This window comes from Carex rostrata, chromosome 27 (assembly GCF_964058835.1).
Source record: "Carex rostrata chromosome 27, lpCarRost1.2, whole genome shotgun sequence".
Lineage (NCBI taxonomy): Eukaryota > Viridiplantae > Streptophyta > Magnoliopsida > Poales > Cyperaceae > Carex > Carex rostrata.
In genome coordinates this window covers 5,155,994-5,177,093 of record NC_135944.1, presented here as the reverse complement: position 1 = coordinate 5,177,093, position 21,100 = coordinate 5,155,994, and the positions used below count along the sequence as shown (strand labels likewise).

The window sequence follows — 21,100 nt, the reverse complement described above, 5'->3', positions numbered from 1 at the left end:
ATCTTAAAGCACAAATTCCATTTATATTGATCTAACGCTCTGAAATCTAAACCAGAGTAGAACAATGTGAGGACCACACTTGTTGGTTAAATCGTTATCCCCAAAACAAACCAATCACCAATTAATTTTTTTCAATCTTTCAATCCGTTCAGTTAAAATCGAATTAAAATATACTTTATTCAATAAATAAAATTGGCAGTCGCTGTCAATTCTTCAAAAAAAAAAAAAAATCGAATTAAAATAATCAAACTAAAATTTTGAACCGAATCAAATTTTGATCAGTTTTGAATAATTTTTTTTATCAACGGTCTGTTCAGTTAAAACCATTTATATTCATTTTTCTAAAATCTAACCGAATTAATCTTGTCAGACAAATTTTTTTATTTGTTTGATTGAAACAAAATAAGAGAGATTAAATCGAACCAAATAATAAAAAAACCAAAGTAATTTGAAAATTGAACCAATCTGAACCATTTAAACTAAAAAACCAAACCATTTAATTCAAATCTTGATGTCGGTTCGGTTGAAAACAAAACGAACTGGATCCAATGAACACTGGCTAATACTATAAGACTCTGCACGAATCTTAAAGCTCAACCTCCATTATATTGATACAACAATGAAAGGACCACACACTTGTTGGTTATCCATTTACTTATACCACATAACCCTTTAAAAAAAAAAAACAAAGGATAAGGCATTTCATTAAACAATGGAGGTTCTCAGCAATCCCATCTCTTGTTTCTCTCAGGTAGCATTGATTAGGAGTAGAAGGAACCAACAACAACAGATAACATGCCTTCTTTTGAGACAAGAGAAGCAGAGAACTGTGCTGGGGCTACATGCCAGCTTTAAGATTCGTGCAAGACTTAGAGCTCAGCCTTTGGATATGGTTCTTGGTTATGTGCCTCCAGAGGAACGCGACCTCTCGGTTATGATTCCAGTCAGGTATAACAAAATGAAAATAATTCTCAGTTATGAATTAAAAGGAATAGGAAAGTTGTTGAATCTTTTCTCACTACTTTACCAGAAAAATATATGTGTTTAAGTTGAAGATACATGGTAGATTTTTGGTTAATATTCTGAATTTCCTTCTTTATTTGTGATTTTTACATTTTTGGTTGCCAGAACCTAAAGTTATGATTTCAGTTAGCTAAGAAATAAGAATAATTACATTTATAAATAAAAAAAAGGAATAGGAAAGTTATATTTTTCATCACCACTTTACGGGAAAATTATGTTAAGTAGAAGATACATAGTACTTTTTTGTTACTGTTCTATAATTTTTTTATTTTTATTTTGTGATTTTGCAGTGCACTGCTGTTCTTCTTTTATTGGATTGCCAATTGGGTGGTGCCCAGCTTTATTATGAAGGATCTCGAAAAGGACGAAACTCCCGAAGATAAAACATCGTCATAATAGAAGATTGATCGAATCTAGTTTTGTTTTTCTAGTACTGTTATGCATCTTGATTTGTCAGCAAACTTAATTTCTTAAAGATGCTTTCTTCTAGAGGCTATATTTTTCTTTTCCATTCTGTATCATTTGTTGTGGAAAATATTACAAAATTCGGGAACTGTTGAAAGGTTTTATGGTGAAAATGGAGTTCATGACCGCTCTTTCGCTTAATTGTAAAATATTATTTCTTAACGAGTACCATCGTGTGTGAATTAATAGATAATTATATGTGCTTCTAAATCTGGTTCAGCATGAAGATAAATTCTTGATATTTTATCAGCAAACAAGTCTTGGGACAGGCAACCACTGGTACCAGCAAAAGAAGTATCAGAATTATTTATCAGCAAGCAATATACATACATGGATTTAGTACAATATTGGATGCATGCATCACATACCTGATACTTATATGATCCGAACGGTTAAAACAAAGCCATAATGATCACTTATCAAAATGGACTTGTTTTTGAATTTACCAGCTGATTTGAATGGTACAACAACTGGTATCTCTTTTTTTCCCAATTATTTCTATATCGACCAGCTCAAAATCATTCAATTTGCACAAGAACCGATCAAATCTTTCAGGCGGCCTATGTGCTCCCATGCATTGACTCAACCACATTCTACTTCAAAATAATTACTGCCTTCTCCAATTCATATACCCGCGAAAAATTATGTTTTTTGTAATGGTCTAAATTTTTACGGCTTCCTTAGCTTGAGACTTCCTCTTATTCAAAATTTTAAAAATTGCCTGCACCACACTTTAGATGGCTCGTTGCTATGAACAAATCGTTTCCATTGTTGAATTCTGTTTTAGTTAAGAGGCGCTCACCTCCTTTTGTGAAGGGCAACGGGTGCAGAGAATTCATTAGTAATTTGGAAAATAGTAAGAGATTAAATTGTTTACGCTTCCTTTGGGAGGTCTGGTACAGACAGAGATACTGATACCGGATGGTTCGCAAATAGGGACAATTTTGGTATTCGTCAAGATGTTGAATCATATGAAGATTTAGTAAATATATTTAAATAATATTAATAAAAATAAATTGCTTTAAGGTTTGTGTTTCCAAAATCTGAACGGTCCAAAATTTTCATGTATTAAATCAAAATTTGAGATATTTTAGACGAACCTAGGCTCGGCTCTTCTCCTTCATTTATCAAATATAATTGTTGCTTAATAGTCAGTTAGTCACTAATGGACTTCACAAAAAATCAATATATATATGGAACAGGGAAGTGCGAGAAAAGAAGACTTAAGTCCTCTTCATAAATTGAAAATTTGTAATTTTGTTCATACTTTGTAATTTTTACGTGCATCAATACTTTTTAATTCTCTTTCAAAAATGAAATTAATTTACATTGTTCAACTCTTCTGATGTGATCAATTTTATTATCCGCTTCTGTTGATCTCATCGAGCGGGGTCGTTAGAGAGGAAGAAGGAGAGAATGGTGCAAATTGCACTACACTTTTTATCTTTATATGTGGACAATACATGAGAGAAACAAACACAAAAGTGCTAAAAATAACTATAAGAGGAGAATTTTATCCATAAAAATAAATAAAATAAAAGAGTATATAACATTACCCCAATGTAGTTAATTACTGTTGAAAGGTTATTTGGCAATCCCCTCTACCACTAATCTTTCAACAAATTCTCACCTACACTCTCTTGTCATTTGTATCACACATCAACTATTTAAATAGCACCCCAATAAAACAAAAATATATATTACCCAAGAAACAAGTATTTCAATTATAACATAAAAATGGCACAATTGAAAGTTTTGTCACTGTTGGTGTGTGTCTCGTTGTGTGCTTTAAATGCGGCGGCTGCTGAGGACCTGGCAGCGGCCCCTGCCTCCAATACTTTTAATGTTGGTAAATATGGTGTCCGAGCTGACGGGATAAACGATGATACCAATGTATTTTTCTCTCTTTATTTGTGGAACTAATTACTCATATGAAACTTCTTTTTCAATTACTTCAATTTATTGGTTTGAAAGAAGCAATATGCCTATATTCATGTCTAATGTATTAATTTTGTAAATCATGCATGTTAGCTTTGCTCAAATTGTTGTACAAGTATGAATATGTTCTAATGATTTCAGGGCTTCTTGAAAGCATGGCAAGCGGCATGCGCATCGAGCGGCAAAGTGAAGATACAAATACCGATCGGCACCTATAAATTGGGACCAATCACTTTTAGCGGGCCATGCCCAAATGTTACCACACTCTCCATTGTTCACAAGGTAATTACTCAAGCTCCATGAAGTAATTTAGTGATAATACCTATTATGAAAGGTTAATTACATTGTTGCTGCAATGCAGACAATATATATATAAACATAAATATGTAAAGCTTAATTATTAGCATCTTATGAATCATGAAAACAAAGTATTGACTAGTTTTTTTTTCCCCCTTTGGGTCAATTCAGGGAATAATAAAGGCGTCGACAAACCTTGGCAAGTACAAGACAGATTCCTGGATTCAATTTAGTGGAGTAACTGGTCTGAGACTGAGTGGAGGCGGCACCTTTGACGGCCAAGGCGAGTCCACTTGGAGCCAAAACAGCTGCAGTAAACAAAAGAACTGCCAAGCTCTCCCTGTGGTATGTGTTTTAATTTCTGTTTCAATGCTTTCATAGAAGTTATTCAAACAAAGTAGGGGCCATGTCATGAATTAATTTAGTTAATTCTTGCTTGTGTACATTCCATCAATTTATATTTCATTTAGGGTTTCTTTTTTTTCCAAAAGAATATGGTTGTACTTGTACACTTATTGTAGAATTAATTAACCAAGCATACTTAATTACAGTCGGTGAAGTTTATTAACACGAACGACACAGTGGTGAAAAGGATAAAATCAATTAACCCGAAGTTCTTCCACATGGCGGTGATCGGATGCCAAAAATTCCGTGGCAGCAGTCTCACCCTAGATGCTCCAGAAACTAGCCCTAACACAGATGGCATCCACCTTGAGAGAAGCACCGATGTGAAGATCAGTGATGCCAAAATCCAAACCGGAGACGATTGCGTCTCAATCGGGCATGGAAATGCTGACTTGGTCATTGCAAGAATCAACTGTGGGCCCGGGCATGGCATCAGCATTGGCAGTCTCGGGAAATACCCCTACGAAAAGGATGTGAAGGGACTTGTGATCAGAGATAGCAACATCACCGGGACCTTATTTGGCGTGCGCATCAAAACATGGGAAGACTCCCCTGTAAGCACTGTGGTCTCCAACATAACCTTCCAGAATATACAAATGACCAATGTCAGCAACCCGATCATCATTGATCAGATGTACTGCCCTTGGAAAAATTGCGGTACCAAGGTACATATATATAACAATCTTTTATCGATCTATTTAGTTGTATCGATCGTCTATTGTATGTATCTATATATTGATCCATAACATTTGGTATTAACTGATGGAATTAACAGGCTCCATCTAAGGTGAAGTTGAGCGACATAAAATTTAGTGGCATAAGAGGGACATCAGCGACACCGGTGGCAGTGACTTTGATTTGCAGTCAAGGATACCCATGCAAGAATGTCAATTTAAAAGATGTAAACCTCAAGTACATTAACGGGTCGGATGCAACTGCTGTTTGTGCGAATGTGAACCCTAGTTACTCGGGTACTGTCCTCCCAAAGACTTGCACCGCTCCTATCACCACTGTTTCTTCCTCAACTGATGATATCTAGTGTGTTGTAGAGATAGATGTGTGTCACAGTTGTGGCACAGTCATCTTTTAAAATGTAATAGATAAATTAAAACCATTATTATTTTGAGTTTCTCCTTGTAACCTAACATGTTTATTAGCTTAGGTAACAAGGTTTTGTGAAAATTCAAATTTGATAACCGTTGGCTCTTGTGAAGCATTGAAAGCAATTTTTCTCAAGTAAAATTTATCAGGCATTAATATTTTCCAATCTACTTGTAAAATATAAATGCAAAAGTGATAGAAATAAGAGTCTTAGTAAGAACCGTCGCTAATAGTATCCGAACATGAGTGATTGTTCTAGATGAAAAAACCGTCACTGATAGTAACAAACTATCAGTGACGGTTTTCTAAAAAAGAAACCTTCAATGATAGGTAGCAACACTATCAATAACGGTTCATGTTTACAAAACTGTTACAGATAAATTTACATCATTTACAAATTTGTCATCACCAATATATTAACGATAACTGTCTGTGATGATATCTTAAAATGCGCTAAACAGGCAAACTTTCAGTTTTTTATTTGGATGAGTATATGTACATGCATTAAACCGTTTTTTTTGTATCTGAACTTTTAATTTTTTGAAGAAATTATTATTACATCTATTTCAAGTCATTTTGCAAATTAACTTAAAAAGGACATTATTCTTTTTCTTAAAAAAAACGGCGTATTGTCATTTTTACCCTTTTGGAAACAAAAAAGGGCCTAGCTGGCTACATATTATGTTATGATTTTTGAGAAGTAGAAAAAGAGAGAACTGTTGAGTAAACTTTATTTCTGGATTTCTCATTTATCAAGCGTCTAAATTATATACTATATATATATAGATACATAATTTAATGGATCCAAAATAAATTTGAGTCGCAACATAACAATTTCTATCTTAAATGATATTCTATCTAAAACAAAACTAAACATAAACATAAACTAGCAAATGTTACGAACAAAGCTAGCTAGTTAATAAAACATATGTCATTCTAGTTGTGAAGTAAATGGTAGAGTAAATTTTTTACTTCACCTTTAAGCAATCAAATGAGGAGTAAGATTGAGTAACATTTGAGTTAATCCAAATTAAATTACTCTACATTTTCAGGTGGAACATCAATCTTATCATTTTCTCTCTTTATGAGCTTACTCCACTAAGTTTCAACCAAACATGATTAATTCAATCTATATTAACTTGAAAAGTAAGCAATTTAATTCGGAATAACTTTACTTCACAATCAAACATTACTATAAAAATTATGATGAGATAAGAGACACGTACTCTACCTAAAACCTAAGTTTCATCCAAAACATATTTTGATGGCTACTCTCGAATATCAAATTATAGTCTAGTTAGTATGTTTTTTTTAATCGTTTATCCAACTTAGCAGCGAGCTTAATTAACAATAATATTACCATGACATAATCCATATTATTCACCTTTATCTCAATCTTTTTCACGAATCATGAAATCATTAGTAATGTGGACCTTAACGGATATATATATCTTCTGCTATCTTTGCATAATAAGGAATTCTTGAAAAATCTATCCAATAATTATCAACCGAAACACTAAGTCATAAAAAACTATCCAATAATTAGCATCACCAGAACTGCCAAAAATGATCAGAAATCTAGAAATAATTAATCGCCAGATGTATACTATATACGTGCGAATTAGAGCTGAGTAGTTGTATGGACCCAAACCTCATGACGTTATTTATTAGAATTTGAATTCATGATACAAATTTATATTATCAACCGAAACACTAATTCATAAAAAAAAACTATCCAATAATTATCTAAATCTTCCAATAATAGATGCACCAAACAACTCAATAACCCTAAACCCAAATAGTGCTAATTAAAATCCTACTCTAAAGCCAACGCCCTAAACCCTAAACCTTATATCCTAAATTCAAAATGCACATAAGGTTGATCTTCCATCTGAATTGACTCATCTCAGTGTATCAAAACTTCACAGATCGACTTGAACAAGAATTGATCTTGGAGTAGTTCTAAAAAATCGATCCATGTGACTTGATCATGTATGCACTGTCTAAACAGTTCAACATGATAATTAAATTGACAATTATCATTTGGTATTAGCACATTCACTAGTTACATCTCCCCCACAGCTTTTTTTAACTCAAAAACATCAATTTGAGAAATCACTCACATTATCAAATTGCTACAAATATCAAATCTCCAAATTTTCAAAACACCTAATTAACAAATCTCCAATTTGGTGTATAAGTGAAACTACGTTGTCTACGAGCCTCTATGTGAACTGCTAGTTTTAAATTATGTACTAATATTTTGTAATTTTAATTTGGTTGTAAATTTATTTGTAAATTAATTATGTAATGATACTCTTAAAATTTTAATTATAATGTAGCTAGTATAATTTCATGTTAAATTTATTTTATAATCTCTTGAAACAAAATTCAACTTAAGGTACGTATTACTTAATTAAGTCACAAACTCTAACCAAATTAAAAAAGAGGAGGATTCAAATGACTCCATTTTTTGTGCCTCCATCATGCCTCTATTTTTAAAAACTTAAATAACTCAAAGTTTAAAACTTAAACGTCAAAATAAAACCATTAGATGTGATCTATGTTATTTTCTCTATGTGTCCATAAAAAAATATCTTTTTTATTTATTTTGCTTTTATATGAATTAATAAGTTGAAAAATCAACGTATAGAAATTGTTCACATTAGTATACATTTTTACAAGCTTAAGATGACAATCAAAACAAAGTTGAAATGCCATAATTTTTTTATACGTGCATAGATAAAATGATGTAGTTCATATCCAGCGGTTTTATTTTGAATTTTAAGATTTAAATTTTGAGTTATTAAAGTTTTTAAAAAATGGAGGCACAAATAATGGAGGCATTTGAACACTGCTCATTACAAAAATATAGTTTAAATCATTACTTAACTTTAGATCTCAACCAAACATAAGCAATTTAGACTGATCTAAATTGAAATAACCAAATTAGACACATCCTTAACTTTAATGATTTTAACCTTCAACTGAATACCACCACATGCAAAGCATAGTAATTTGTTTGTGGTATTGACCTGACCATTCTCTCCTCTATTGCATGGAAGCAGATCACCTGCCCCCTCAGTCACTGCGGGGTGGGGTCGGGTTTAGGGTGGGTGGGGCCGGGTTTAGGGTTTAGGGTTTAGGGGGCCCACTAACAGTGACTCTGGAGACAGGAGATTCGATCCCCTATTGCACCGATTAAACACAAAAAATAGATTTAATTTAATGCTAATAAGGTATAGGAGTGATTAGAATCTAACATCGACGCTGCAAGTTTAACTCAACTTGTGGTGTGAATAGAATTTGGTCTCAACTGGTTCAATTAAACTTTTGCATATGACTCACAAATTTAAATTTAAAAAATAAAAGTCAAACTAACAATAAATGCTTATTGGCATTACAAAAGCTTTTGGAAAAAAATTATATATCTAATATTATTGTTGTTTTAATAGTCAACACCAATTGACTTTACTAAAAAAGGAGAGAGAAGAACCTAATCCAATCGAGCAAGGTCGTTAGAGAGGGAGACGGAGAAGAAGAGAGAGATGGAATATTGCACCAATTTTTTTACCTTTACACATGGAACAAACACAATAAGTGCTAAAAATAGGTCTCTACCACTAATCTTTCGAGAAATTCTTACGCACAATCGCTATATATATAAATAGCACCAAAATGAAAATTAGTATACCAACAAACGATCATCATTTTCCAACCAAAAAATGGCACAAGCTTGCTCATTGAAAGTTTTGGCATTGTTGGTGTGTGTCTCCTTTTGTTCCTTTAATGAGGCGGCTAGGGTACCCCCGGAGGTGACCAATAATTTTAATGTCGGTAGCTATGGTGTAAAAGCCGATGGGGAAAACGATGATACCGATGTATATTTCTCGCTTTATTTGTAAAACTAATTGCTGTTGTGAAACTTCTTCTTCTTCAATTACTTCAATTTATTCTCATTAGATTGACATGCAAGTTTGCTAATCATGCATGTTATTCACAGAAGCAATTAATATGCCTATATTCATTTTTTTATACATGTTAGCTTTGTTCAAATTGTTTTACAAGTATATATAAATGTTGCCATGGTTTCAGGGCTTTTTGAAAACATGGGAAGCGGCATGCAAATCAAGCAGCACAGTGAAGATACTAATTCCACCCGGCAATTATAAATTGGGCCCAATCACTTTTAGTGGGCCATGCCCAAATGTTACCACACTCACCATTGTTAATAAGGTAATTATTTAAAAGCCCCATGAAATAAGTGATAATACCAATTATGGAAGGTTATTTAAACATTAGTAACTTCAAAATTTAAAACTCAAATATAAAAATAAAACCATTATATACGATTTATATTATTTTCTCTACATGTACATAAAGACCTTGGGTTAATATATGTAATTAATTCAGGGAACAATAAAGGCGTCGACAGACCTAAGCAAGTACAAGTCAGATGCTTGGATTATATTTTCTAAGGTGACTGGTGTGAGATTGGATGGAGGCACGTTTGACGGCCAGGGCGTCGCCACTTGGAGCCAGAACAGCTGCAGTAAGAAAAAGAAATGTCAAGCTCTCCCTGTGGTATGTGTATTTCTGATTCATGCAGATCAGTATAAATTTTAATATCCTTTTATTTAGGCTTTCAAATTAAAATGAAGAACTGAATTACTCATTTCTTGTTGGTAATTAGAACTTGGAGGTCCATACAGAGATGTCCTTAGTGTTTTTATATGGTAATGAATATGGATTTATAGATATACTGAAATAGAGAGGAGTGGCCCTGTCAGGAATAGATTTATAGAGATACAAGAATATCATGGTACGCTCTCATTGTAGAATTAGAATAAATATACTCAATTTGTTATGGAAACTAATTTACTATGCTTGATTACGTACAGTCGGTGAAATTTATTAACACGAATGACACGGTGGTTAAAAGGATAAAATCAGTTAACCCGAAGTTCTTTCACATGGCGGTAATCCGATGCCAAAAATTCCGTGCCAGTGGCCTCACTCTAGATGCTCCAGAAGATAGCCCGAACACAGATGGCATCCACATTGAGAAAAGCACTGACGTGAAGATCGCTGATACTGCCATCCGAACTGGAGATGATTGCATCTCGATCGGGCATGGCAACTCGGATATGGTCATTGCAAGAATCAACTGTGGGCCCGGGCACGGCATCAGCATTGGCAGTTTGGGAAAGTACGACTACGAAAAGGATGTGAAGGGACTTGTGATCAGGGATAGCAACATCACCGGAACCTCGAACGGCGTGCGCATCAAGACATGGGAAGATTCCCCCGTAAGCACTGTCGTCGCCAATATAACCTTCCAGAATATTCAAATGACCAATGTCAGCAACCCCATTATCATTGATCAGATGTACTGCCCGTGGAAAAATTGCGGTACCAAGGTACTTACTCTAACTTACTCTTCATAATTTACAGTTTTACACCCCGTTTGATAGTTCAAGTCATGACTTAAATTAATCCACCTTAGCAATTACGTTATTGTATGTATGGATGTGGTGTTAACTGATGGAATCAACAGGATCCATCCAAGGTGAAGTTGAGCGACATACGCTTTAGTGGCATTAAAGGAACATCAGCGACACCGGTGGCAGTGACGTTGATTTGCAGTAAGGGATACCCATGCCAGAATGTCAGTTTAAAAGATGTACAGCTCAAGTACATTAACGGGTCGGATACCACCGCTGTTTGTTCGAATGTGAAACCAAGTTTTGCGGCCACTGCCCTACCCAAGACTTGCACCGCTCCTATTGCCACTGTTTCTTCCGCAGCCGAGGATCTTGGTATTTAGGTACCACATGGTCTCTAGGGTGTTGTAGAGATAGACACGTGTCACAAATGTCGCACAGCCGTCTTCTTGATACAATAGAGAAGCTGTCTTTCATACCTATGCCGGTCGACGGACCACACTCCATTGATGTTAGAAAAGATATATTAACACCTTTTTTTGTTTTTGAAATTTCCTTGTATGCTAATTAAAATGGTTATATAATAATCATTCTGAATTATTTTCATACTATGTTTGGTATCTGATTAACTTCTATTTACTTCAAATGTTCAAAGAAGTGGCCTTTTATGGCAGTTGTTGCAGATAAAGAATGTAAGAAGCAAAGAAAAAAAAAATAAGGCAGAGAGAGAAACATGGTATTATTTGTAGACTAGAAGTATCAAACTTGGTTATGTTAGCAGAGGAGGGATCAAGTTACAACACTTGAAAGTTACAACAAAGTTACAACATCATTTTTTTCCATTTTCAAAGTCCAAATCGTCGATCCAAACCGTTAGATATTCAATTTATATTAAAATGTGTTTGCAGACGAAATTTTACATTTTTTGAAATTTTTTTGCTATTTATTAAGATGGGTACAAAATTGCTGTTTTTAATGGTGCAGAATTTTAATAAAAACAGCGATTTTGTACCCATCTTAATAAATACCAAAAAAATTTCAAAAAATGTAAAATTTCGTCTGCAAGCACATTTTAATATAGATTGAATATCTAACGGTTTGGATCGACGATTTGGACTTTGAAAATGAAAAAAAAATGATGTTGTAACTTTGTTGTAACTTTCAAGTGTTGTAACTTGATCCCTCCTCATGTTAGCAACACAATATTGCTGAATAAGGGGCAAAATTGTCAATAGTATTTTTAAGTGATCAATTGATGGGCACATTAATAAAATAGTAGAGTTTAGAATTAGCAGGGGAAATATATATATAGCTAATTTTGAAATTTGGATGGGAAATATCTAAATTATGTATTTAGAATAAGTATATATTTCGAAATTTCTTTTAACATAAAGAATAAAAGTTAAATGTCAACTCATCATAATATCATCAATTAGGTGAAATCTCTCAAGGAGAGGAGAATACGAGAAAGGTGATGAATATACTCTATGTTGGGTTCTTGTAATTATTCCAAGAAAGAACAAATATATAAAATTAAACAACATTAATCTAGCTAGCAAGCACCAAATAAAGATAATATTTTCAAATAATGGAACTCGTTGCATGAAATATTTCACTGCTATGCTTACAAAAGATCAGCAGTGACAGAGTTAGAAAATATTTTAAACAGGGGCCAATTAGCAAAAAATATTATTTGCAAATTAATAACATCAAAACTGAAGCTTCATAATTGAAATTATGTATCCACAACACTTAGTTGCATGATTATATAATTAATTTCTTATGGTATATTCCTTATAAGTTAAACTTAATTTGTTGCCACTCCAAAAAAAAAAGTTATTTTTTTTTGGCAATATCCATTCCTGTTTAGGTTTTTTTCTTCATACAAATTGCCTAATAAAATTTACTTAAACTTAGATTTTGTTTTTTCCAAACGCTTAATCGTATCTAATTATGAAATGAATATAGCACATGCTAATTTATTCACGGTATATATATTTGATTCTCAAATTACATTGGTTCAATAATTATACGGAGAAATTTTTATCATACCTAATTAAGGACTAAGACTTAGTATTGAATTTTATTTGATTATATATATACCTCTTAAGTCTTAATGAAGATTACAACGATTATTTAGTGGTTAAAAAGTTTAGAAGCAAAAAAACAGCACATTCCTATATTAAAAACAACACATTCATATAAAATTCATTTCATTTATTTGATTTTAGTTCTTTGAAAATTTGCATCAATATTAATATTTGTAATTATATATATGTTAACCTTTTCAGCATTGTGTTAATTCCCGTTACAATTCTCACTCCCATTTGAACATCTTTTTCTATATTTTTTGTGTACCTCATACTCCTGGAAATGAGATGTTGGATTTTGACGGTTCAAACTCATTGATTAAGTCTGTTGGGAACGAGTTAGGATCCCCTAAAGTAACTCAATTTTTTAATTTATATCCAGACCGTCAGATTAAAGGGACACATCGGGCCGGGTTAGCCAGATTCGAATCTGACAATCCTGATCTAAATTAAAAAAAAAAATGGTTACTTTAGGGGATCCAGACCTCATGAGAACTTGCAATTTTTTTGCGGAATCCCACACTCATGAAATCCATACCATACATGCAATCATGTAACCGCTGCAATTGAACTTTTACACCAAGTGTCAATTGATTATAACTGTTGATGTTCTTTCCTTAAAAGTTTTGTTTATGAAATAAATTATTATATTTTAAAACTATTTCTATCTCGCACATTATTAAATGATTTTCTTTCCTTAAGAGATAGATTTATAAAATACATCAAATTATTATCGTATATTTTTTTTAAAAAAATTGTTACTGCTTTAAAAATAGGGGGAATTTTATGTATACCCCCTCAAAAACTTTGAAATTACGTATTCCCCTTCTAAAATTCATAATATCATGTTTACCCTTCTGAATTTCAAAAACTCACAAATTTACTCATTTTATTGCCTATTCTATTAATACTCAATTTAAATGTATAAAGTACTCATTTTATCCTTATTAAAAATTATTTAGTATGCTTAAAAAAATGTCAGTTGTTGAGGGCAAATAATTCATTTCTCTACTTCTATTTCCAACACATATACATAAACTTAAATATTAGTAAGAATAGTAAAAATTTCAAAAAAAAAAAAAAAATTTGTGTGCAAGTATATATTTATATGAAAATCATATTGAACGGTTCAGATTGACCATTAGAATTTTGAAAATAAAAATATTATCTGTATTACAAACCAAATCATGTTATGCATAGTACTATAAACTCTTTTTTTTTTTACCTCATGCTCATGGGAGCCCACAATTTATTTTACGGAATCCCACACCCATGAAATCCATACCATGCATGCAATCATGTAACCGCTACTATTGAACTTTTACACCAAGTGTCAGTTGATTATAACTATTTATTTTCTTTCCTTGAAAGTTTTATTTATGAAATAAATTATTCAATTTTAAAACTATTTCTATGTCGCACATTATTACATGATTTTCTTTCCTTAAAAGTTAGATTTATAAAATACATCAAATTATTACCGTATATTTATTTATATTTTATCACATCTTTATTTATTTTTTTTAAATAGGGAGAATTTCATGTATATCCCTTAAAAAAAAAAATTCAAAATTACCTGTTCCCCCTCTAAAATTCATAATATCATATTTACCCTACTAAATTCAATAACTCACAAATTTACTCACTTTATTGCCTCTTTTATTAAAACTCAAGTTAAATGTATCCATTTTATCCTTTATTAAAAAACTATTTATTATGTTTAAGAAATATGTCAATCTTCTAATTAGTCAGTTGTTGAGGGAAAATGATTCATTTCCCTACTTCTAATACATACATATACGTATGTATACTTAAAATATTAGTGTGTATACATCACAAGTAGAGAGACCAACAATTTTTTCTCAAAAACTGACCGATTAGAAGACTGATAATTTCCTAACGAGGCTATATAGTTTTATTTTTATTTTTTTTAATAAAGGATAATGGGTATATTATAATTTAAAATGTGTTTTAATAGAAAAGCAATAAAAAAAGGGTATATTTTTTAGTTTTTAAAATTTACAAGGGTAAATATGATATTATGAACTTTAGAGGGGGGTATGTAATTTCAATGTTTTTTAGGGATATACATGAAATTGCCCCTAAAATACATTCTTAGAATAAAATATTTTATTTTAGGGTAATTATTTCATGTATACCGCTCAAATACTACAAAATTAAGTATTTCCCCTTTAAAATTCATAATATCATATTTACCCTTCTAAATTTGAAAAAACTCACAAATTTACCCAATTTATTGACTTTTTTGTTAAGATTCATTATTAATTTATCCAGTACCCATTTTACCCAATTTAATTTCTAATATATATAGTACCTTGACTTTGCATACACAGTGGCATTTAGGTATACGCTTGTGTGTGTCATAAGTAAGAAAATGAATAATTTACTCTCATAACTGATCAATTCGAAGACTGAATATTTCTCTTAAACATGTTACATGTTTTACTTTTTTTTCTAACAGAGGGTAAAATGGGTACTTTACAAATTATAAATGATTTTTAATAGAAAAGCTAATGAATTAGGTAAATTTGAGAGTTTTTAAAATTTAGAAGGATAACTATGATGTTACGAACTTAAGAGGGGAAATACGCAATCTTGAGGTTTTCTAGGAGTATACCTGGATAATTCCGCCATTATTATATGCTAACAATAATCTAATTTCTTCTTAGCTATATCATTTTTAAATTTATCAAAAATAAAAGAATAAATTAAGTACATACCTTGACTGTTGGAACCTCTAATTGATGTTTTCTATTGCAAATTATTTATGTTCTGCTATTTTCATGAGTTTTTTTAGAATTATATGCACTTTGGAAGATATACATATTTAACACAAAATCAGAAGAAAATTCGAGGAAAGAGCATTTAGCATTTATGAAAATCAAATAATTAATAAATAATGCTCACAATTAAATTGGGAGATTATGTCGCCCTCTACAACCGAATGAAATTTGCTATTTTTCTTTTGGCTTAGCAGGAATTTGGTTTTTTTTTCTCATCAACTGTTGATTTTCGTCAAAATTCGTGCATGAAAAAATTAGAGCAGATGGATAAAAAAAAAATGTTTTTCTAACCAAGAAAAAAGCGGCAGCTAGACTATTCACTCCGTGCATGCCTAATTATATGGCGGTGAATTTTGTTATATAAATGCAATTGTAATACAAAAGATATGTGCAAATATTTGATTGGAGGTATTTATTTTATTTCTGACAACTGGATCGAAAAAACAAGATCATATCACAGTACCCTGAGTTCGAAAGGACAGTTCAGACAGACGGACACATGCATGCATGTAGAATATATACCTGAAATCAAAATTTTATGAAAGTACTAAATTAAAATATATTTTGAGAGTTCATAAAATCAACTAATACTTTTGTTATAATATCATTTATTAGTAACTTGAATTGAAATGAACTAATATATACAAAAATGAAAATGAACAATATTTCCTTAATTGGTCCCAATTTATATACTAATTTGAACAAGCACAGATAAAATGCATTAGCAACAAACATGACAATTATGCAATACTCCCAATCAAAATTAAGCAAGTACTACAAAAAAATATATGAACTATATAGAAAAATGGAAATGAACTAATTTATAGAAACATGTATACTAGTTTATTAGAAAAAATGCATACTAATTTATGTAGAAAAATGAACCAAAGTTATGATATCATTTATTAGTAACTTGCATTGAAATATATGATCTAATATATATAGAAAAAATGAAAATGAACACTAATATATATGTTACCTTCAGTTCCAATATATCCATACTAATTTTGAACAAACACAGCTGAAAAGCATTAACAACAAACAAACAAAAACTATCCTAAAAAATGAAAAATTAAACCAACAAGACAATTACGCAATAAAAGTATATATTGCAGTGTCTCCAAAGTACAGCATCTCTCTCATTTATTCGTCGGATATTAATTTGCTTCTCTTGATATCCGCAAATTCTTAGACTTCTCTTTCTCTCTCTTGATCTATGGATATACATTATTGGAAGTTACACTGTGAAAAAGCAACAAAAGCGGCTGTATATCAGATCCAAAACTATGTAACTTGAACCCATGAAAAGTAGAGCCAGAGACCAAACAAGGGAGAGAGAGAGATGGTGCATGCGTGCATGGCAATTATAGAAGCTAGAAAACGGCACGAATATTGATGCATTACTATGTTTGCATGAAGAGAGATAAAGAGACAGTGCAATTACACAGAGCAAGAACCTGTACCAATCAGGGTTTAATTCTAGAGAAACCAACAAAATTGCTTTTGCCTCTGCAGATTACTTTATGACATGCCATGGGAAAACACAACATCTTTTTGTTTTCCTTTTCGTTGTTCCTATCAAATTTAAACCCTAAAATGTGTAAAAGATGTATAATTGAATGATAGTGTTAATATGTCATGTGTTGAATGTTGTCATGAACTATCAATTTATATATCAGAAAAGAAACAAAGAGACAAGACAGTGCACAGAGAAGAGCTTTCTTTGGTTGTCTTTCATGGAGAGACAAACATAACAAGATTTATACATAAAAAGAAACGAAAAATATAAAAATAAATATAACCCTCTCATTCCATAAATTAACTAAAAGAAACACAGTTTATGCAGTTCTCTCTCTCTCTCTTTCCATTTCTAACAAAAAAGATTTTCATCAAGCCACATATTATAAAAATAAGCAAACCTAATTTACCTCATTACTGCTTTCTATTTGATGATTCTATGTTTTTAATGGACACATATATTAAGAAAGGTTGACAACAAAACACACAAAAATCACATTCTCTAGACCAACAACAACAAAAAAAGAAAAACATAAATAAAGGACACAACAAAAGTACTAACATGACACAAAGACACACAAACTTTAATCTACTATCAAATTACCAACCCCTCATAACAGCAATCATATCATCAATCTCAGATGAAACTAGCCGGCGGAGGCGTAGGTGCAGGAGCATCGCTGTCCGTCTGATTGCCATCTTCATTCGATCCAGTGTTAAATTCAAAACCCCTAGTCTCACCTCCTTCGCCGTCATTGAACCGAGTGAAGAATTGGTTCGCAAACATGTCACCTCCATTGATATTTCCATCCTGAGCATTGATATTTCCCCTTTCTCCTGCATTGTCATCACTTGCACCGTTTGCACCACCCGAGGATCCCTCACCTGCATTAACATTCAGTACCTGATTCATGCTGAATCCTTGAAACAACTGCATAGATAGAGGTGGAGGCGGTGGCGGAGGCGGCATCATGAGAGGATTGAACGGCTGAAATCCCCTCAATCCAACAAGGCCTTGATTGAACAGAGATAAAGTCGGACGCAGAGAAAACCCAGAACCAACCATCCCGATCCCTTCACCAAAGAGAATCTGAGGTGGAGGCGGCGGTGGCAAAGGCATCGCAAGAGCAGGTGTCTGATGGTCAGCCCGGATTCTAGGAATCTTTGATGGGCCCGGAGCAGTAGGAGGAGCAGTCCCGGTGCTTGAACGGCGATTCCTTTTGCGGTTGGTGCTCTCACCAGGCGCTGGGATGTTACGAAGAGCGCCACCTTGAGTCCAGTAACGGTGACAATCTCGGCAAAAGTGACGCGGCTGCGCGGTGTTGTAGTTGTTATAGTAGCAGAATTTGGTGTTGTTTGAGCCGCATCTTGGGCACTGAAGCGGCGGGCCCGCCTCCTGCTTCGCAACCCTCTTTTTTTCCTCCATTAAATTATTTCTTTTGTTGTTTTTTTTTTTTTTTTTTTTTCCTTATTTTGAGAGGAATGGTTTAAGGGGTGAGAGATAGGGGGTATATAAAGGGCAAGGTGATCAGAGAGGTGTGAGGCATGAGGTGTTTGTTGGTTTGGTACGGGTTTTGCGGGGACTTTCTCTCTCTTCACACTGGCTTGTTGCTGGTTTCACTCTCTCTTTCTCTCTCTAGAATGCGCCAACGTGGCCAAGCCTCCTCGCTTAGAGCGTGAAATCGAAACCGATATCGACGGTTGGTGGTGAGTGGCTTGTAGTATGTAGAGAGATGTAGTGAGAATCTGGTGGGGTGAGGTTTTAGGGTTTATCTGGGGTAGAGAGTCTAGAGAAGCAGAGAGCATGTGAGAGGTAAGGGTTATAAGCTCTTGGCGCAAAATGACAAGGAATTTGAGGAGAGATTCATGAAGAATGGAGGGGTTAAATTGAAAGATTATTCATGTATCATGGTGTTGAGAATCAAAGACACTGATATGTGGGTCCCAGACATCAAAGGGAACAAGGAATGAACTTAGTCCAATGGCAGGAGAAAGATTTGACCGTGGAAGGAAAATATTATATGAACCTGGTTTATGAAAGAATTGTGATGCATTAAGAACAGTCAGTGTAATAGCTTTGGTGAACCAGCTTTACGGAAACTTCACATTTGAGAGATATTCACTAAGAATGGAGGGGTTAACTTTAAAGATTTGATTGGTAAGAAACAATGACACTGACATGTGGGTCCCATACATCAAAGGGTACAAGGAATGAACTTAGTCAAATGGCACCAGAAGGATTTGACCGTGTAAGGGAAACATTAAGTGAACCTGGTTTAAGGAAGAATTATAATTCTACTACTAACTGTCAGTGCAATGGCTTAGGTGAACCAGGTTTTTTGAAATTTTAGATTTGGTAACCGTTGGCGCTTCTTGCTGGATGGCATTGTGGGATTAGGGTCCGATAGACTAGAGCAATAGTCCGGGCTCTTCTCTATTAATTTTCTTATTGAAAAAAATTCTTAGGCATTAATGATTTTTCTAATGAGTTTGGCTAGTATAATATCAGTGTCATTTCAACCTATATAACACCAATTCTAAAACCTATCAAATGGACTTCAAACGGTGAATCCAAACCGTTTAAACCGATCTACTTCATTAGTTGTGCGTTTACATGCAAAATTTATAACTTTTAGAATTTATTTAGTATTAAGTCAAGCGATCAAATGTGTGAGTTTTTAAGTTAATTTTAATACATTAATTTTTCAATATTTTTACAGCTCGATTTGATACTAAAATAACTCGAAAAAAAAAAATTATATGTAAACGCATCACCCATAATGTAAATCGGTTTGAACAGTTTGGATTAATCGTTCGAAGTCGATTTAATAGGTTTTAGAATTTGTGTTATATATGCTAAAATGACACTGATGTTATACTAGCCAAACTCTTTTCTAATATAATGCTACAATATAAATGCGCTAAATCTTCAATTTTCAGTTCTTATTTGGTTAATAATTATATGTAGAGTGAGAAAGATGATACGACGGAGCCTGTATCGTTACGGTATAGTGCACGTGTCGGTTACGTGTCTATACGAAAGATCTGATCACGACACGGCACGTGATCAAGCGAATCACATGTAATTAGGATCGTTAAATCTTAATTAGATGGTGAATCTAGAATAAATTAATCTAAATTATGAAAAAAAAAAACGTGACTAGTCATGCAAGGGCGGGCCCACCTTAAACCAAAGGGGGCAACTGCTCCCCTCTGGATTTTGAAATTAAGTGGAAAAATATGGATTCGGTGCCACTTTGCCCCTCCCTGGAACTGAAAGTCTTGCCAGACCAGTTCAAAAGCATTGCTAATGAAAAATTGTGTTGTTTTTATATAAATTTTATAGAAATTTACGGGTCTGGACTAATTAACTTTGTTATTTTTTAATATGTAAAATGATATTATTTTGTTGTTTTTATTATGTAAGAGTATGTTATTTATATTGTTTTTTATTATGTTGATTGTTTTCTATCTAGTATCTGATAGTTAATGGATTTGAACCATGTAAGCTATTTGAATACAATTTCTGCCTTTCCCTGGAACTGAAAGTCTTGCCAGACCAGTTCAAAAACATTGTTAATGAAAAATTGTGTTGTTTTTATATAAATTTTATAGAAATTTACGGGTCCAGACTAATTAACTTTGTTATTTTTTAATATGTAAAATGATATTATTTTGTTGTTTTTATTATGTAAGAGTATGTTATTTATATTGTTTTTTATTATGTTGATTGTTTTTTATCTAGTATCTGATAGTTAATAGATTTGAACCATGTAAGCTATTTGAATACGATTTCTGCCCCTCCCTGGCAGAAACCTTGCATCCGCCCCTGTAGTAATGTTTGAAGACAGCATGTTTGGATATGGCGTGACTCACGTAACGTGATCATTCGCGTACCGTAATCACTCTCAATATTTTGATCACGACAGGTACGAGGCTAAAATCACAGTGTAATAGTTGCAACACAATATGGCAGGTGTTTTCCACTATAATTATATGTAGATTAAACCGTTTT

General features: G+C 32.9%; 3 protein-coding genes across 3 annotated transcripts; all 3 read left to right on the top strand.

Moving 5' to 3' along the window:
- Window positions 1-649: 649 nt before the first annotated feature.
- LOC144544735 (uncharacterized) lies at window positions 650-1,590 on the top strand. Its single transcript, XM_078293295.1, has 2 exons — window positions 650-948; window positions 1,314-1,590. The coding sequence occupies exons 1-2, from the start codon at window positions 713-715 to the stop codon at window positions 1,417-1,419; spliced, it is 342 nt and encodes a 113-aa protein (XP_078149421.1). The 5' UTR covers window positions 650-712; the 3' UTR covers window positions 1,420-1,590.
- Window positions 1,591-3,210: 1,620 nt separating this feature from the next.
- On the top strand, window positions 3,211-5,324 carry LOC144545234 (exopolygalacturonase-like). The gene is made up of 5 exons (XM_078293821.1): window positions 3,211-3,381; window positions 3,568-3,708; window positions 3,895-4,068; window positions 4,275-4,793; window positions 4,904-5,324. Exons 1-5 carry the CDS (start codon window positions 3,226-3,228, stop codon window positions 5,165-5,167), a joined length of 1,254 nt encoding a protein of 417 aa, XP_078149947.1. The 5' UTR covers window positions 3,211-3,225; the 3' UTR covers window positions 5,168-5,324.
- A 3,625-nt stretch (window positions 5,325-8,949) lies between these two features.
- LOC144545248 (exopolygalacturonase-like) lies at window positions 8,950-11,247 on the top strand. The gene is made up of 5 exons (XM_078293839.1): window positions 8,950-9,110; window positions 9,325-9,465; window positions 9,643-9,813; window positions 10,131-10,649; window positions 10,787-11,247. The coding sequence occupies exons 1-5, from the start codon at window positions 8,955-8,957 to the stop codon at window positions 11,054-11,056; spliced, it is 1,257 nt and encodes a 418-aa protein (XP_078149965.1). The 5' UTR covers window positions 8,950-8,954; the 3' UTR covers window positions 11,057-11,247.
- The last annotated feature ends 9,853 nt before the right edge of the window (window positions 11,248-21,100 follow it).

Excerpts from the sequence above, each read along its gene's own strand:
- LOC144545234 (XM_078293821.1), top strand. The coding sequence starts at position 3,226 with ATGGCACAATTGAAAGTTTTGTCACTGTTGGTGTGTGTCTCGTTGTGT. Across the intron at positions 3,382-3,567 it reads GGATAAACGATGATACCAAT|GGCTTCTTGAAAGCATGGCA; the intron begins GTATTTTTCTCT and ends TAATGATTTCAG. Across the intron at positions 4,794-4,903 it reads GGAAAAATTGCGGTACCAAG|GCTCCATCTAAGGTGAAGTT; the intron begins GTACATATATAT and ends TGGAATTAACAG.
- LOC144545248 (XM_078293839.1), top strand. The coding sequence starts at position 8,955 with ATGGCACAAGCTTGCTCATTGAAAGTTTTGGCATTGTTGGTGTGTGTC. Across the intron at positions 9,466-9,642 it reads CACTCACCATTGTTAATAAG|GGAACAATAAAGGCGTCGAC; the intron begins GTAATTATTTAA and ends TAATTAATTCAG. Across the intron at positions 10,650-10,786 it reads GGAAAAATTGCGGTACCAAG|GATCCATCCAAGGTGAAGTT; the intron begins GTACTTACTCTA and ends TGGAATCAACAG.
- LOC144544735 (XM_078293295.1), top strand. The coding sequence starts at position 713 with ATGGAGGTTCTCAGCAATCCCATCTCTTGTTTCTCTCAGGTAGCATTG. Across the intron at positions 949-1,313 it reads TCGGTTATGATTCCAGTCAG|TGCACTGCTGTTCTTCTTTT; the intron begins GTATAACAAAAT and ends GTGATTTTGCAG.